The 18,738-nt window shown below is 42.2% G+C and overlaps 2 protein-coding genes across 4 annotated transcripts in view; one reads left to right on the forward strand and one right to left on the reverse strand.

Moving 5' to 3' along the window:
* The window catches only part of LOC129860697 (cytochrome c oxidase assembly protein COX11, mitochondrial), a 70,603-nt gene that overhangs the window by 25,063 nt on the left and 26,802 nt on the right, over positions 1 to 18,738 (reverse strand). The window lies entirely within an intron of this gene.
* The window catches only part of LOC129860680 (syntaxin-binding protein 4-like), a 65,132-nt gene continuing 55,142 nt past the window's right edge, over positions 8,749 to 18,738 (forward strand). For all 3 annotated transcript variants that reach the window (XM_055931324.1, XM_055931334.1, XM_055931343.1), the window contains exons 1-4: positions 8,749 to 8,831; positions 10,104 to 10,199; positions 13,152 to 13,224; positions 17,473 to 17,547. In XM_055931324.1, the coding sequence (XP_055787299.1) occupies positions 8,765 to 8,831; positions 10,104 to 10,199; positions 13,152 to 13,224; positions 17,473 to 17,547 (311 nt within the window). In that variant the 5' untranslated portion in view covers positions 8,749 to 8,764. The remainder of the gene's footprint in view (positions 8,832 to 10,103; positions 10,200 to 13,151; positions 13,225 to 17,472; positions 17,548 to 18,738) is intronic.

Below are 18,738 nucleotides of genomic sequence, written 5' to 3' on the forward strand. Positions count from 1 at the left end.
CCATTTTTAAAAAGACTCGACGGGGCTCATTGCCTGCTTGAATTATGCAGAAACGGGCAGTGTTTAGGTCATGTAATTGATTTTGTTGGAAAGGGGAGAAATTGTGCTTTACAATGGTATTGACATTACAGTTGATCTGGAAGTATTACGTTTTTGGGGCGCTAAAATAAGGGCAATTGTACGGACCAAGGCGATGTACGAGTTTACGTGATTTTACGTTACAGTGTCTAAGTTATAGTGTCTATTTAGTTTTGATAATAATAGTACTGCCAGTGCCAATACATATTTGAAAACAATAATGTTATGCCTACCTTTGTTGGTTTCGATCACAGGCATATAGACTTGGCAGGCTATGGCTGGGAAATTCGAAGGGACTCCAATTTCACAAGAGAATACTGTTATGTAGAATGAACGAGACTAGCCAAATTATTTATAAACTGCTCGGGTATATTAGCTACTACTGTTCTCATGTTCGTGCGCTAACATAACAGTTTAATAGGATGGTACAGTGGGACATATATGGTGAGTCAAAAGTAACAACAACAATCAATAATTCACTAGGGCTACATAGCAAATACAACTGTTTATTATGGATTCTCGGGACAATTAAGTTGGCATATGCTACGCAGAGTGTGAATTGACGCTCTCTACTCTCGGCGTCTGACTGTGATTTGGGCTTTACCCCTACTAGCTAACCACTAGCAGCCTTGAAACACATCACTTATTAGCAGTCCAGCATATTCTCGTACTGTTACACAAAATCAAGATAAACCTTTACCATCATAGTAGACATTGAACGTCTATAACCAAACTGGCTAAAACGCTGTTGTTGGCCGATGGTAGCTTTAGCTCGCCACATGTTAACCTGAGTACTAACGTTACAAGCAGCAGTAACAGTAAATCCAGGTATAATGTCTGACACAAACATTGGCTACCATGACATCCTGCAAGTTGTATTGGCCAATAAAGATCAGGAGGTTCAGCAAAATAAAGCCATACTTTGAACTAAACAATGACATTAATTCAATGGGTATTTGATCATTAATTTCTGCAAATGTGCATTGTTGATCTAGCCTAAATCCGAGTGAACTTCGTTTTGCATGGCCCGGTGCACTTAGATAACTGGCTATCTTCATTTTTGATCATCTACTAACAACATAACAAGACAAAACTCTTTTTGCACTTTAGTACCTACTTATCTGATTCGCCTCCATCACCGAAGCCACCAGCCGGCTGGGGGGGTGTTCTACTAAGATAACGTATGGAATTGTTTTAAGATGGTCGTACCATGGATCATTTGGCTATTTGATATGGAATTTTAGGATGCCTGTAGGTAGAAGAAATAAGAATAAAAATGGGATAAAATATTGAATTTGGCCTTTACTACTATAGCCCATAGAAATACATTGAATAACACATTCATAAATGGAAAAAAGACAATCAAAAAATAAATATTGAGGAATAAGGTTTTTAAGCATCTGTCCTATATAGCAGATATACCAAAGCTCAGGGAATATACTTTTTTTGGGCACATTTTTAACCTCCTTTTTTTTGTTGGCACAAAACTACTTCCATACTTCCATCAGTTAAACTGGTACTGGGTTACCTTCAGAGAGTCCTGTGATGCTTGTGGGGGTCGTAGAGCAAAACGACGAACACCATAATGTCTATGAGAGTTTCATCCCAAACAGATGTTTTTGTGAGAAATCCTATTTTCGTGATGTCTGTTGGTCTGACAAACAGCCCTGTAGCTCTGCCACCTTCCACCGCCAATGCAGAAGGCCGACATGTGGTGGATTGAGACGCATCCCATACAAAACACCAGATATATCTCTAGTTTAATAAACCATAAGCTTAAATAGACGGATTTTGATGGGGATTTTTTATGATGTCAATTAGATTGACGCGCTGGTGCGTCAATCGAATCCTAGTAAATGACTCACCTTGTAAATGACTAGTTGTAGTAGACAGAGACACATGGAATTAGAGTAGTTTAGTATTACCCATTAGGCTCTCTCTCCACAGGGACCTCAGCTTAACATTGTTGTCTTTCTTTTCCTTTCTGTTTTTCATACATTTTTATTCCATCTCTCTTTCCCTAATTGCATGGTTGCGTAGTTTTACCTATTTGTTTTTCTGTTCTCCCTCCTGTCAGTCCATCTGTCTCTCCATGATAGCTTATTGGACAGAGGTACAGCTCAGGTGAGTATGTGGGTGTGTTGTGTGTGCTTCTTAGATTGTGTGTGTAACGCTCCCTGACGCCCAGCGACAGTGGGAGGGGAGGCAGCCAGTGAGAGACGGGTATCAGGAGGGATTAGTGGCAAAGGTAGGCAGGCGTGTTCTCTCTCTGTCTAGTCGGATTTCAATCTGTCTCTTTCTCTCTCTCTCTGCAGTTACACAGCACCGCCCCTGTTTAAACTGCTAGCGCCTCATCTCATTTCCTCCAAACAACTGACTGCTGTCATCTTCCATGGCTCTGTAATATTTGTGTGTGTGTGTCTGTGTGGGTGTCAGTCTATCGCCCTCTGTCTGTGTGTGTGTTTGTCTGTGAGAGAAAGTGAATCAGTTTCTCTTTCCCTGCGATGCCACTGCTGCCTAAGGAGGCAGAACGATTCGATGGGCTATCTCTACTATATTGGTATGTCCATCTTTCTCATTTTCGTCCTCTGTTGCTTAATTAATCATCCTCTTCTTCACTCTTTTAAAGTCCCAGTGCAGTCAAAAACGTGATTTCCCTGTTATATATATATATCTACACTATGAGGTTTGAATAATACTGTGAAATTGTGAAAATGATGACAATGCCCTTTTAGCGTAAGAGCGGTTTGAAAAGACCACCTGCGATTTCAGCCTGTTCTGGTGGGAGTGAGTTTTGGCCTGGCTGGTGACATCACCCGGTGGCAAATTAGCTAATTAACCAATAAGAAAGAGTTCCAAACCTCTCTGCCAATAACAGCTAGTTTTCAGTTCTCCTCCCCACTCAGACCACTCCCAGACAGCCCTAGCAAAATTCTTGCTTGAGAAATTGCTCTAGCTAAGAAGCATTTATTTGTATTTTTTTTATTACCATTGTGATTGAAAACAATCACCAGTGTTTTCCCTAGGATATTTTTCAGCAGCAGTAGCAAAGTTACCGTAGGGCGGGGGGGAGCAGGGTAGTGGGCGTGGCCAATGGTGCGGTCTCCGACCAAACATTTCACAGGCCCGCCTCTTGGCTGCATAGACAACATTGTTAGTTCTCAAAGATTATATCACTTATAATACATAGCTCCATTATCTTTTTTTCTACATACTTTATATCTGGTTTTAGTCGTTTAAAACTTCTTATGGTTGCAGGGGCAGTATTGAGTAGCTTGGATGAAAGGTGCCCAGAGGTGCCCAGAGTAAACTGTCTGCTCCTCAGTCCCAGTTGCTAATATATGCATATTATTATTGGATAGAAAACACTCTGAAGTTTCTAAAACTGTTTGAATAATGTCTGTGAGTATAACAGAACTCATATGGCTGAGAAGAAATCCAAACAGGAAGTGGGAAATCTGAGGTTGGTCGATTTTCAACCCAGCCCCTATTGAATACACAGTGGGATATGGATCAGTTTGCACTTCCTACGGCTTCCACTAGATGTCAACAGTCTGTAGAACCTTGTCTGATGCCTCTACTGTGAAGTGGGCCGAAGGAGACGGGAATGAGTCAGGTCTACCATGACATGACCATGCTCTGACCATGCGCATTCACATGAGAGGGAGCTCTGTTCCATCACACATCTGAAGTCAATGGAATTCTCCGGTTGGAATGTTATTGAAGATTTATGTTAAAAAGATTCTAAAGATTGATTCAATACATCGTTTGACATGTTTCTACTGACTGTTACGGAACTTTTTGACATTTCGTCTGCTTTTAGTGAACGCGCTTCCTGACTTTGGATTTGTTTACCAAACACAAATAGATATTTGGACATAAATGATGGACTTTACCGAACAAAACAAACATTTCTGAACAAAACAAACATTTCTTGTGGGAGTCCTGGGAGTGCATTCCGATGAAAATCAGCAAAGGTAAGTGAAGATTTATAATACTATTTATGAGTTTTGTTGACTGCACAATTTGGCAGGTAACTGTATGGCTTCCTTTTGTGGCTGAACGCTGTTCTCAGATTATTGAATATTGTGCTTTTGCCGTAAAGCTTTTTGAAATCTAACACAGCGGTTGCATTAAGAACAAGTGTATCTTTAATTCTATGTAAAACATGTATCTTTCATCAACGTTTAGGAGGAGTATTTAGGTTATTTGATGCGGCTCTCTGCAATTTCTCCGGATATTTTGGAGGCATTTCTGAACATGGCACCAATGTAAACTGAGGTTTTTGGATATAAATATTAACTTTATCGAACAAAACATATATGTATTGTGTAACATGAAGTCCTATGAGTGTCATGTGATGAAGATCATCAAAGGTTAGTGAGTCATTTTATCTCTTTCTGCTTTTTGTGACTCCTGTCTTTGGCTGGGAAAATGGCTGTGTTTTTCTGTGATTTTGTGGTGACCTAACATAATCGTTTGTGGTGCTTTCGCTGTAAAGCCTATTTGAAATCGGACACTTTGGTGGGATTAACAACAAGATTACCTTTAAAATGGTATAAGATAAATGCATGTTTGAGGAATTTTAATTATGAGATTTCTGTTTTTTGAATTTGGCGACCTGCACATTCACTGGCTGTTGTCATATCGATCCCGTTAACGGGATTGCAGCCATAAGAAGTTTTAACACTGAAAGCATTTTATTATTCCAATATATATATATATATATAACTCAGCAAAAAAATAAACGTCCTCTCATATCAACTGTGTTTATTTTCAGCAAACTTAACATGTGTAAATATTTGTATGAACATAACAAGATTCAACAACTGAGACATAAACTGAACAAAGGGGGGTCAAAAGTAACAGTCAGTATCTGGTGTGGCCACCAGCTGCATTAAGTACTGCAGCGTACCTCCTCCTCATGGACTGCACCACATTTGCCAGTTCTTACTGTGAGATGTCACCCCACTCTTCCACCAAGGCACCTGCAAGTTCCCGGACATTTCTGGGGGGAATGGCCCTAGCCTTCACCCTCCGATCCAAAAGGTTCCAGACGTGCTCAATGGGATTGAGATCCGGGCTCTTTGCTGGCCATGACAGGACACTGACATTCCTGTCGTGCAGGAAATCATGCACAGAACGAGCAGTATGGGTATAGCTGGTGGCATTGTCATGCTGGAGGGTCATGTCAGGATGAGCCTGCAGGAAGGGTACCACATGAGGGAGGAGGATGTCCAGCGACGGTGGGTTTGTGCCCGTAGGCAACGTTGTTGCTGGTGATGTCTGGTGAGGACCTGCCTTACAACAGGCCTACAAGCCCTCAGTCCAGCCTCTCTCAGCCTATTGCGGACAATCTGAGCGCTGATGGAGGGATTGTGCATTCCTGGTGTAACTCAGGCAGTTGTTCTTTCCATCCAGTACCTGTCCCGCGGGTATGTTGTTCGGATGTACCGATCCTGTGCAGGTGTTGTTACACGTGGTAGGTCACTGCGAGGACGATCAGCTGTCCGTACTGTCTCCCTGTAGCGCTGTCTTGCAATTTATTGCCCTGGCCACATCTGCAGTCCTCATACCTCCTTGCAGCATGCCTAAGGCACATTCATGCAAATGAGCAGGGACTCTGGGCATCTTTCTTTTGGTGTCTTTCAGAATCAGTAGAAAGGCCCCTTTAGTGTCCTAAGTTTTGATAACTGTGACCTTAATTGCCTAACATCTGTAAGCTATTAGTGTCTTAACAACCGTTGCGTGTTCATTAATTGTTTATGGTTCATTGAACAAGCATGGGAAACAGTGTATAAACCCTTTACAATGAAGATCTGTGAAGTTATTTCGATTTTTACAAATTATCTTTGTAAGACCTGAAAAGGTGACATCTCTTTTTGCTGAGTTTATATATACACTACCGTTCAAAAGCTTGGGGTCACTTAGAAATGTCCTTGTTTTTGAAAGAAAAGCAAAAAAAAATGTCCATTAAAATGACATCAAATTGATCAGAAATACAATGTAGACATTGTTAATGTTGTAAATGACCATTGTAGCTGGAAATGTCTGATTTTTAATGGAATATCTACATAGGTGTACAGAGGCCCATTATCATAATCCATCATTCCTGTGTTCCAATGGCACATTGTGTTAGGTAATCCAAATGTATCATTTTAAAAGGCTAATTGACCATTAGAAATTATGCATTTGTTAGCACAGCTGAAAACTGTTGTTCTGATTAAAGAAGCAATAAAACTGGCCTTTAGACTAGTTGAGTATCTGGAGCATTAGCATTTGTGGGTTCAATTACAGTCTCAAAATGGCCAGAAACAAAGGACTTTCTTCTGAAACTCGTCAGCCTTCATTTCTCATAACAAGAATAGACTATTCCATGCGAGAAATTGCCAAGAAACTGAAGATCTCGTACAGGGCTGTGTACTACTCCCTTCACAGAACAGTGCAAACTGGCTCTAACCAGAATAGAAAGAGGAGTGGGAGGCCCCGGTGCACAACTGAGCAAGAGGACAAGTACATTAGTGTCTAGTTTGAGAAACAGACAAGTCCTCAACTGGCAGCTTCATTAAATAGTACCAGCAAAACACCAGTCTCAACGTCAACAGTGAAGAGGCGACTCCGGGATGCTGGCCTTCTAGGCAGAGTTCCTCTGTCCAGTGTTTGTGTTCTTTTGCCCATCTTAATCTTTTATTTTTATTGGTCAGTCTGAGATATGGCTTTTTCTTTGCAACTCTGCCTAGAAGGCCAGCATCCCGGAGACGCCTCTTCAATCTCCTTCAACCTCGTGGCTTGGTTTTTTTCTCTGACATGTCAAATGTGGGACCTTGTATAGACAGGTCTTTCCAAATCATGTCCAATCAATTGAATTTACCACAGGTGGACTCCAATAATGTTGTAGAAACATCTCAAGGATGATCAATGGAAACAGGATGCGCCTGAGCTCAATGTCGAGTCTAATAGTAAACGGTTTGAATAATTACGTAAATAATGTTTTCCTGTTTAAAAAAAAATTATGAAAAACTGTTTGTCCTTCATTATTATGGGGTATTGTGTGTAGATTGATGAGGATTTTTTTTTATTTAATCCATTTTTGAATAAGGCTGTAATGTAACAAAATGTGTAAAAAGTCAAGGGCTCTGAACACTTTCCAAATGCTCTGTATGTGCAGTTGAAATATAGCCATAGAATCAATGACCGAAAAAGACATATTTTCAACATCTGTAAATGATGTATTTTCAACATCCGGAAAATACGGATTTTTGACGTCCGTAAAGTATGTATTTTCACTTTTCATTAAGCACCTAAAATGCACCTGATTTCAAAGTCCGGAAAATGCTTCTTTTCAACGTCCGGAAAAGACATATTGTCACCCTTCATTTAGCACCTAAAATGCACCTGATGTCAACGTCTCTGTGTACACTACGTTTGAAACAATTGTATTGACTGTAGTCTTCCATTGCCCTAGTTTGAGCCCAAAGCCTTTGTCCTCTGCTTCTTCCTGTGTGTGTCTGTCCAGAGGATTACCTCGTCTGCCCTGTCCTCCCAGGTCTGCAGATTGGCAGCAGCGTTTTCCAATACCTAATGCACCTGTTTAGACTGTAATTACTTTTTCATAATTTAAAAGATCTAGAAGCTCTTTGCTGCTGTAACCTATTTACTCATATTGGTGACACAGCTTGCAATAAAACTTACACACAGGTACACAGGCACATGTTGTCTTTCCCTGGTGGAGATATCCACTGAAGTACTCATACTGTTTACAGTATAAGGCCAGGAATTTTTCCTGTTGACGGATTCAGAAAAAAGCTCCTGTACCTTACTATATTGCATCATTAGGACGAGGAAAACTTTTCCCCGATCACATGAGCTGTCCTGGAAAAACTTCTGACCGTGTACAATTTACCAGCATAATGGCATTAATTCTCAACAACAAATCTTCTTTTCAGATTGGGCTAAGTCCTTGGTTATTACTGTCATATGGTGCATTTTAATGCCGAGAATGGCTCAGAGGGAGATTGGTCTGGACAGCCTGAGCTGATGTGATTCTGCCAGTCAAATTCCCTGTGAAGAGATGAGACAGTGTGTTTTTGTTTCCCCCTGATGCTAAAACCCTGTCAGTCTGTGTCTGGCTGCTGCTTCTGACCCCACATACACTCCCAATGCACCGACACACACACCCGCGTCACACACTCTCACCTTAAACTCACCACACACACACTTGCAGCCACTCTGGACGCCCACACACACTCACCTCACACACTCGCCAGACACTTTGGTGGCTCCGCAGACACACTCACTTCCTACACACACTCTCTCTGCACACTCGTGCGGCAGCACCTGACACATCTCATCCCAGCTTGTCTCTAAAGCAAATCCACAGCTGGTTATGGAACTAATTGGTGTTGCTCTTGGAACCTATTCTAACGAAATTCTTTGGACAATGATTCAATTACATCTCGAGACCGAAGACGAAAGCTCATTCAACGAACTCTGTGACTGTGAGAGGTCGCCACTCTTTCTCTCTTGCTTTATCTCTTCCCTTAACTCTTCCATTCTCTCCTTCTATCCGTCATAAGTATTCTTCTTTCTCCGTCGACGAGGAAGGGACGGGCTTAATATTTATTTTTCAAATGGTAAACGTTGGGATGACGTGACAGAGGAGGTGTTTGTGTGTTCCAGGACTATCATGGGACCTCACGGCATCAACCGGGCCATCGAGAGATTGGAGTTCTGTGACTGCAAGAAGGGACTGGGTCAGTATAAAACTTCACCTCGTATGTGATGTGCATTATGAATACATGTAGCTACAGTGAGTGTATACATGTATAATGTTTTATCAGGCTATAACTGGAGCCCAGAGGTTTCCCTGGTCAGGTTGTGAAGGAAAAACTATTGGCCCTAGCAATGAATGTTTATTATAGCAAGTCTAAGGGCGACATTTCCCCCAGCAAAAACTAGCTAACACACCGCAACCTTCTAAATAATAGTAGCTCCGATGTTGTACCTCGAAATTGCCCTAAATGTACTATCTGCTAGTTAGATAGAAGACCCCATAGATTTTATCTACTGGTGGTTCATATACACTACCAGTCAAAAGTTTTAGAACACCTACTCATTCAAGGGTTTTTCTTTATTTTTTACTATTTTCTACATTGTAGAATAATAGTGAAGACATCAAAACTATGAAATAACACATATGGAATCATGTAGTAACCAAAAAAGTATATTTTATATTTGAGATTCTTCAAATAGCCAGCCTTTGGTTTGATGACAGCTTTGCACACTCTTGGCATTCTCTCAACCAGCTTCACCTGGAATGCTTTTCCAACAGTTGAAGGAGTTCCCACATATGCTGAGCACTTGTTGGCTGCTTTTCCTTCACTCTGCGATATGACTCATCCCAAACCATCTCAATTTGGTTGAGGTCGGGGGATTGTGGAGACAAGGTCATCTGATGCAGCACTCCATCATTCTCCTTCTTGGTAAAATAGCCCTTACACAGCCTGGAGGTGTGTTGGGTCATTGTCCTGTTGAAAAACGAACATGTGCGCTATCGTGCATACATTTATTTTGTTCCCTACACCAAACGCGATCACGACACGCAGGTTAAAATATCAAAACAAACTCTGAACCAATTACATTAATTTGGGGACAGGTCGAAAAGCATTAAACATGTATGGCAATTTAGCTAGTTAGCTTGTACTTGCTAGCTAATTTGTTCTATTTAGCTAGCTTGCTTTTGCTAGCTAATTTGTCCTGGGATATAAACATTGAGTTGTTATTTTACCTGAACTGCACAAGGTCCTCTACTCCAACAAATTAATCCACACATAAAATGGCCAACCGAATCGTTTCTAGTCATCTCTCCTCCTTCCAGGCTTTTTCATCGTTGAACTTATATGGTGATCGCATCTAAACTTTCATAGTATTATCACGACTATGAAAAACATTATTTTGCGACGCTCGAGCACGCGATGTGTCCAGTCTGGTCAGCATGTTACTTCTGTCCCTTGTTTCTAATCCAGGGTTGAAAATCATAGGTGGCTACAGAGATCAAACACGGGAAGAGTTTGGGATCTTCATCAAGCGGGTGTTACCGGGAGGTCTGGCTGCTCAGGATGGTACGTTAATGTCTGGTTGTTGTTGTTTTTTGTTTTGTATCATTTACTACTATGTTGATAATAGGGCTGTCAAAGTTAAAGCATTAATTACAGTTAACTTTTAACATTTTTAATGCTGTCATTTTTTTGGAAGCTGTTAATGGCATCTCCATTTCTTCACCCAAGTCTGTTTCCTCATGGACCCTTTTAATCGCAGCACACACACACACGCTCTGCTCTGCTCACTGAGGTGTAATATTAACTGGTGACTGGGTCCAAGGTATGGACCATCTATATCCAGGTTGCATCCGGTGTATACAGACAAACAATTTAATTTAGCACTCAGTGCGCACAGCGAGCAGGGTGAGCAGCAACGCCATCCCAAAAAATGGCAGACATTGGATGAATATAACATTTTAATATCTTCGGCTGTGAGTGATGGAAAAAAAATAGACTTCAGCCACAATTATTTGAATAATTCAATGGATGTTTTGTGCACAAAAGTGATGTCTAAAGTGTCTTATTAGGAATTTTCCAATCTGACTTCTCTATGTGGCACTCTATGGAAATTGTCTTTCTGGGCCGGGTGTCAATTAAACTGCAGTACTGAAGCAAAACTGTAGGAGCAGTCTAAACCGTGCTTCTAGACCAGAACACTGCCCCCCCTTGGCTGTGCTGTGTGCTCTTAGTCTTGGCAGCTAACAGCTTATGGAGAACTGTGAAACTGTCTGTCTCTCTTTTGTGGTGCATCCACTATGCACATCCACTATGCACATCCACTATGCACATCCACTATGCACATCCACTATGCACATCCACTATGCACATCCACTATGCATGCAGCTTATGAGCAAAAATGTCAAAGGAAAACTTACAGAAAGTTCAATCATCAACACATTCCCAGGCATTTCTTTGAATAACAGTAAAAACGTAATTTGCACAGAAATAGCTAACTAGTTATGCTAACCAAACGAGAATGTTTACAATGCCATGGCTGAATGCTTCTTGATTTAACTCTAATTTCCCACAATTATTTTAATCAGAACAGGACATCCATTCCACTTAGCTACTGCTTTTGTTGTAGTTCTCAGGTCAAAAGATTTAAAGTAACTATCCAGTGTTTCCACATTTCTATGAAATACAATAGGAAATACAAAATAAGAGTGATATAGTTTTCCCTCCAATTTTGTATTTATTAAGTATGTTAAAAATCTGCTTTTCTGTGTTGGAATGGTGTGGCTGTATCCCAACAACAGAATGATGTGGGCGTATACCGAACATAAAAAATATTAACGCAAGTAGAACACTGGCCAGCTCATCCTCCTCAGGAAGATGACATCATGAAACAGTCTGTGTGAGATAGATACAAGTTTGAGGTGGAGTTTTTTCTCCAATGTATGCTTTGGCCACAAAACGAGTATAGGATGAGTCAGCAGCATTATTTGGGTATGAGTTAACAGAATATTAACTTTTAAAAGTGTGATTTTTCCCTGGACAATTACTTTAAGCAAATGACCCCAATTCTAGTAGTAGCAGCTTGTGACTAGTTCATGTTGAAGAACATGGATAAGTAACCTAGCTTAGGCTATATTTTAATAGCTGTATTATATTTTTACATGAACTCAGACTTGGCTGAGCTGTTGTTGTTGTCTTAGAATATAGTTTTTTTGTGTTTTCTTCCCCTATATTAAACAAATATATTATTCCTACAACCCAATGTCAAATCAAATTTTATTTGTCATATGTGCCATATTTGTCACATGTGCCGTAGACCTTACCGTGAAATGCTTACTTACAAGCTCTAAACCAACAATGCAGATCAAGAAATAGTGTTAATAAAATATTTACTAAATAAACTAAAGTAAAAAAATGGATTACATCAAAATAATAAGATAAGATATTTACATAACAATAACGGACTATATAAAGGGGGTACAGGTTAGTCGAGGGTAATTTGTAAACTGACTACGCATAGATAATAAACAGCGAGTAGCAGCACTGTATAAACAAAGGGGGGTCAATGTAAATAGTCTGGGTGGCCATTTGATAAATTGTCCAGCAGTCTTATGGCTTGGGTGTAGAAGCTGTTAAGGAGCCTTTTGCTCCAAGACTTGCCGCTATGGTACCGCTTGCAGTGCGGTAGCAGAGAGAACAGTCTATGACTTGGGTGACTGGAGTTTTTGACAATTTTTTGGGCCTTCCTCTGACAACGCCTAGTATATAGGTCCTGGATGTCAGGAGGCTTGAACCCGGTGACGTACTGGGCCGTACGCACTTCCCTCTGTAGCGCCTTACGGTCAGATGCAGAGCAGTTGCCATACCAAGCGGTGATGCAACCGGTTAGGATGCTCTCGAAGGTGCAGCTGTAGAACTTTTTGAAGATCTGGGGACCAATGTCAAATCTTTTCAGTCTCCTGAGGGGGAAAGGTGTTGTCGTGCCCTCTTCACAACTGTCTTGGTGATAGTTCGTTGATGATGTGGACACCAAGGAACTTGAAACTCTCGACCCACTCCACTTCAGCCCTGTCGATGTTAATGGGGACATGTTCGGCCCTCCTTTTCCTATAGTCCACGATCAGCTCCTTTGTCTTGCTCACATTGAGGGAGAGGTTGTTGTCCTGGCACCACACTGCAAGGTCTCTGACCTCCTCCCTATAGGCTGTCTCATCATTGTCGGTGATCAGGCCTACCACTGTTGTGTCGTCAGCAAACTTAATGATGGTGTTGGAGTCGTGCTTGGCCACGAAGTCGTGGGTGAACAGGGAATACAGGAAGTGACTAAGCATGCACCCCCGAGGGGCCCCAGTGTTGAGGATCAGCGTGGCAGATGTGTTGTGCCTACCCTTACCACCTGGGGGGCGATTAACTCAATATTATTTTTTGTTGTTGTTTGACAGCCCTAGTTGATAAACAACCTCTGTTGCTGATGATGGCAAAATGCTCTCTCTCTCTCTCTCTCTCTCTCTATTCCAGGACGGCTTAGAACGGGCGACCTCGTTTTGGAAGTCAATAATATGAGTTTAGGAGGACGAGTAACCAACGAGAGGTAGGTCAGTAGTGCACAGTGGTAGACTCTGAACCTAAGGTGTGAATGACGCTATACTAGATCTCTTGTTTATTCTTACTGATCCTTAACTTATTAGTCTCTAAAGCATGTTTCATTGACTTTTGTCTTTCAAACATGTTTTCAATCAATCAAATCAAATGTATTTATGAAGCTCTTTTTACATCAGCAGATGTCAGTGCTATACAGAAACCCAGCCTAAAACCACAAACAGCAAGCAATGCAGATTTAGAAGCACGGATATAATCTACTTGAATCCCACACGTTGCATAAAAAAACAACTGGAATTTGTACATAGAGGGCTATGATGTGTATGTCTACTTGATTAACAGTTCATTGGGAAAGCATTCAGACCCCTTGACTTTTTCCACATTTTGTTACATTACAGCCTTATTCTAAAATGGTTTAAATAGTTTTTACTCCCCTCATCAATCTACACACAATACCCTATAATGACAAAGCAAAAACAGGTTTTTGAAGATTTTTGCAAATGTTGATTTTTTTTTTTTTTACACAGGTATACAGACCCTTTACTTTGTTGAAACACCTTTGGAAGCGATTACAGCCTCGAGTCCTCCTGGGTATGACACTACACTTTCAAGCAGAAATTCGCATCCTGTAGCTCTAACTCCAAAAAGTTCTGGGATACTGTAAAGTCCATGGAGAACAAGAGCACCTCCTCCCAGCTGCCCACTGCACTGAGGCTAGGTAACACGGTCACCACCGATAAATCCGTGATAATCGAAGACTTCAACAAGCATTTCTCAATGGCTGGCCATGCCTTCCTCCTGGCGACTCCAACCTTGGCCAACAGCCCCGCCCCCCCCGCTGCTACTCGCCCAAGCCTCCCCAGCTTCTCCTTTACCCAAATCCAGATAGCAGATGTTCTGAAAGAGCTGGAAAACCTGGACCCATACAAATCAGCTGGGCTTGACAATCTGGACCCCCTATTCCTGAAACTGTCCGCCGCCATTGTCGCACCCCCTATCACCAGCCTGTTCAACCTCTCCTTCGTATCATCTGAGATCCCCAAGGATTGGAAAGCTGCCGCGGTCATCCCCCTCTTCAAAGGGGGAGACACCCTGGACCCAAACTGTTACAGACCTATATCCATCCTGCCCTGCCTATCTAAGGTCTTCGAAAGCCAAGTCAACAAACAGATCACTGACCATCTCGAATCCCACCGTACCTTCTCCGCTGTGCAATCCGGTTTCCGAGCCGGTCACGGGTGCACCTCAGCCACGCTCAAGGTACTAAACGACATCATAACCGCCATCGATAAAAGACATTACTGTGCAGCCGTCTTCATCGACCTGGCCAAGGCTTTCGACTCTGTCAATCACCATATTCTTATCGGCAGACTCGGTAGCCTCGGTTTTTCTAATGACTGCCTTGCCTGGTTCACCAACTACTTTGCAGACAGAGTTCAGTGTGTCAAATCGGAGGGCATGTTGTCCGGTCCTCTGGCAGTCTCTATGGGGGTACCACAGGGTTCAATTCTCGGGCCGACTCTTTTCTCTGTATACATCAATGATGTTGCTCTTGCTGCGGGCGATTCCCTAATCCACCTCTACGCAGACGACACCATTCTATATACTTCCGGCCCTTCCTTGGACACTGTGCTATCTAACCTCCAAACGAGCTTCAATGCCATACAACACTCCTTCCGTGGCCTCCAACTGCTCTTAAACGCTAGTAAAACCAAATGCATGCTTTTCAACCGTTCGCTGCCTGCACCCGCACGCCCGACTAGCATCACCACCCTGGACGGTTCCGACCTAGAATATGTGGACATCTATAAGTACCTAGGTGTCTGGCTAGACTGCAAACTCTCCTTCCAGACTCATATCAAACATCTCCAATCCAAAATCAAATCAAGAATCGGCTTTCTATTCCGCAACAAAGCCTCCTTCACTCACGCCGCCAAACTTACCCTAGTAAAACTGACTATCCTACCGATCCTCGACTTCGGCGATGTCATCTACAAAATAGCTTCCAACACTCTACTCAGCAAACTGGACGCAGTTTATCACAGTGCCATTCGTTTTGTTACTAAAGCACCTTATACGACCCACCACTGCAACCTGTATGCCCTAGTCGGCTGGCCCTCGCTACATGTTCGTCGTCAGACCCACTGGCTCCAGGTCATCTACAAGGCTATGCTAGGTAAAGTGCCGCCTTATCTCAGTTCACTGGTCACGATGGCTACACCCACCCGCAGCACGCGCTCCAGCAGGTGTATCTCACTGATCATCCCTAAAGCTAAAACCTCATTTGGACGCCTTTCCTTCCAGTTCTCTGCTGCCTGCGACTGGAACGAATTGCAAAAATCTCTGAAGTTGGAGACTTTTATCTCCCTCAACAACTTTAAAAATCTGCTATCCGAGCAGCTAACCGATCACTGCAGCTGTACATAGTTCCATCTGTAAACTACCCACCCAATTTACCTACCTCACCCCCCATACTGCTTTTATTTATTTACTTTTCTGCTCTTTTGCACACCAGTATCTCTTCTTGCACATGTTCATCTGATGATTTATCACTCCAGTGTTAATCTGCTAAATTGTAATTATTCGATTTATTGCCTACCTCATGCCTTTTGCACACATTGTACATAGATTCTCTTTTTTCTACCATGTTATTGACTTGTTTATTGTTTACTCCATGTGTAACTCTGTGTTGTCTGTTCACACTGCTATGCTTTATCTTGGCCAGGTCGCAGTTGCAAATGAGAACTTGTTCTCAACTAGCCTACCTGGTTAAATAAAGGTGAAATAAAAATAAAAAACATGCTTGGCACACCTGTATTTGTGGAGTTTCTCTCATTCTTCTCTGCAGATCCTCTCAAGTTCTGTCAGGTTGGATGGGGAGTGTCGCTGCACAGCTATTTGCAGGTCTTTCCAGAGATGTTTAATTGGGTTCAAGTCTGGGCTCTGGCTGGGCCACTCAAGGACATTCAGAGACTTGTCCCGAAACCACTCCTGTGTTGTCTTAGCTGTGTGCTTAGGGTTGTTGTCCTGTTGGAAGGTGAACCTTCACCCCAGTCTGAGGTCATCAAGGATCTCTCTGTACTTTACTCCGTTCATCTTTCCCTCAATCCTGACTAGTCTCCCAGTCCCTGCTGCGGAAAAACATCCCCACAGCATGATGCTGCCACCACCATGCTTCACCGTAGGGATGGTGCCAGGTTTCCTCCAGACGTGACACTTGGCATTCAGGCCTAAGAGTTCAATCTTGATTTCATCAGACCAGAGAATCTTGTTTTTCATCGTCTGAGTCCTTTAGGTGCCTTTTGGCAAACTCCAAGCGGGCTGTCATGTGCCTTTTACTGAGGAGTGGCTTCCGTCTGGCCACTCATCATAAAGGCCTAATTGGTGGAGTACTGCAGAGATGGTTGTCCTTCTGGAAGGTTCTCCCATCTCCAAAGAGGAACTCTGGAGTTCTGTCAGAGTGACCATTGGGTTCTTGGTCACCTCCCTGACCAAGGCCTTTCTCCCCCGATTTCTCGATTTCAGCTCTAGGAAGTCTACTGCTTCCAAACTTCTTCCATTTAAGAATCATGGAGGCCACTGTGTTCTTGAGGGCCTTCAATGCTGCAGACATTTTTTGGTACCCTTTCCCAGATTGGTGCCTCGACACAATCCTGTCTTGGAGCTTTACGGACAATTCCTTCGACCTCATGGCTTGGTTTTTGCTCTGACATGAACTGTCAACTGTGGGACCTTATATAGACAGGTGTGTGCCTTTCCAAATCATGTCCAATCAATTGAATTTGCCACAGGTGGACTCCAATCAAACTGTAGAAACATCTCAAGGATGATCAATGTAAACAGGATGCACCTGAGCTCAATTTCGAGTCTCATAGCAAAGGGTCTGAATAATTATGGAAAGAAAGTATTTCTGTTTTTATTCATTTATTTTTTTATACATTTGCAAAAATTTCTACAACTGTTTTTGCTTCGTCGTTATGGGGTATTGCATGTAGATTGATGAGGACAAAATGTGGAAAATATCAAGGGGTCTGAATACTTTCCGAATGCACTGTATGTCTGAAAATGTTATGTCCGGTTGGAGCACCAACCTGTGTGTTCCAAATGGCACCCTATTCCCTATGGGCCCTGGTCAAAAGCAGTGCACTATAAAGGGAATAGGGTGCCATTTTGAGACACATAGTTTCCTGAACCTGAGTGTTGTGTTAAAACTGCTCTCCTCTCTCCTGTGGTCCTATAGGGCGGTTGATATCCTCCGGTCAGCGTCAGCCTCCAATCACATGTCTCTGATGGTTGCCAGGGACGATGAAAGCAGGTAACCAAGGCTGACTTTATTTAATACATTTAATTATTTAATATATATATATATTTTATTTTTTATCATCAGAAGTTTTGCCAGTCTTGGTTGAAATTATTTATACTTTGGAGCATTTAACCAATCATTTCAAACTCTTCTTAGAAGTTCCAATCCTGACCTCAAAGAACAGTAAAGAAAAATGCAACACACAGTCTTTTCTGATTTGTGCTGTGTCACTGTGTGAAGGAGTTACACTATGATAATCACTGGACCTTTTTGCTCTGAGATGAACCTGAGAAACCTCAAGTGTGGAGTCTATGCCCTACTATTTTTACACTAACTTACACGCAGCTTGGCGGCTGTATTTCACATTATAGTACACCTACTGACATTTATTTATTTATTTTTTACTTTTTTGACAGGGAGTCAATGCTGAGACCAAGGTCTCTTTTCCAGATGAGCCCTGTATAGCACAACATTGTGTAATATAAATACGGTCACTTCAGCATGTACTGTGTAATGACATACAGTACAATACCGTCAGATTGAAGTTATTACACTTTTAAAGAAGTATACACATAGGAGTAAAATTGGTACAGCATTCTCACTCACAGGTGCAACAAATATTGCCTCTTACAAGGCACGCCTCAAAATATGTTAAGGAGACAGAAACAACAATACCATGCGGTCAAAAGGTTTTTGGCGTTCTAAAAATATGGTACAGTACTGTGTTCTGTGGGGTGGAATTACAGTACCTTTTGAAATACAGCAATATTCTCACAATGCACCATCATTTTACAGCATGCTGTTGTTAAACATTTTAAAATGTTTCATGGTTGCCTCCCGGGTGGCGCAGTGGTCTAGGGCACTGCATCGCAGTGCTAACTGCGCCACCAGAGTCTCTGGGTTCGCCCCCAGGCTCTGTCGCAGCCGGCCGCGACCGGGAGGTCCGTGGGGCGACGCACAGCAGTGCGGCTTGGTTGGGTTGTGCTTCGGAGGACGCATGGCTTTCGACCTTCGTCTCTCCCGAGCCCGTACGGGAGTTGTATCGATGAGACAAGATAGTAATTACTAGCGATTGGATACCACGAAAAATTGGGGAGAAAAAGGGGATAAAATTAAAAAAATAAAAAAATAAATGTTTCATGGTTGATAATACCTCAAATTACTGTATAAATGACAGTTTTACTTTGCAGTGTAGTGCTTAGC

Source organism: Salvelinus fontinalis, chromosome 1 (genome assembly GCF_029448725.1).
Source record: "Salvelinus fontinalis isolate EN_2023a chromosome 1, ASM2944872v1, whole genome shotgun sequence".
NCBI classification, from domain to species: Eukaryota; Metazoa; Chordata; class Actinopteri; order Salmoniformes; family Salmonidae; genus Salvelinus; species Salvelinus fontinalis.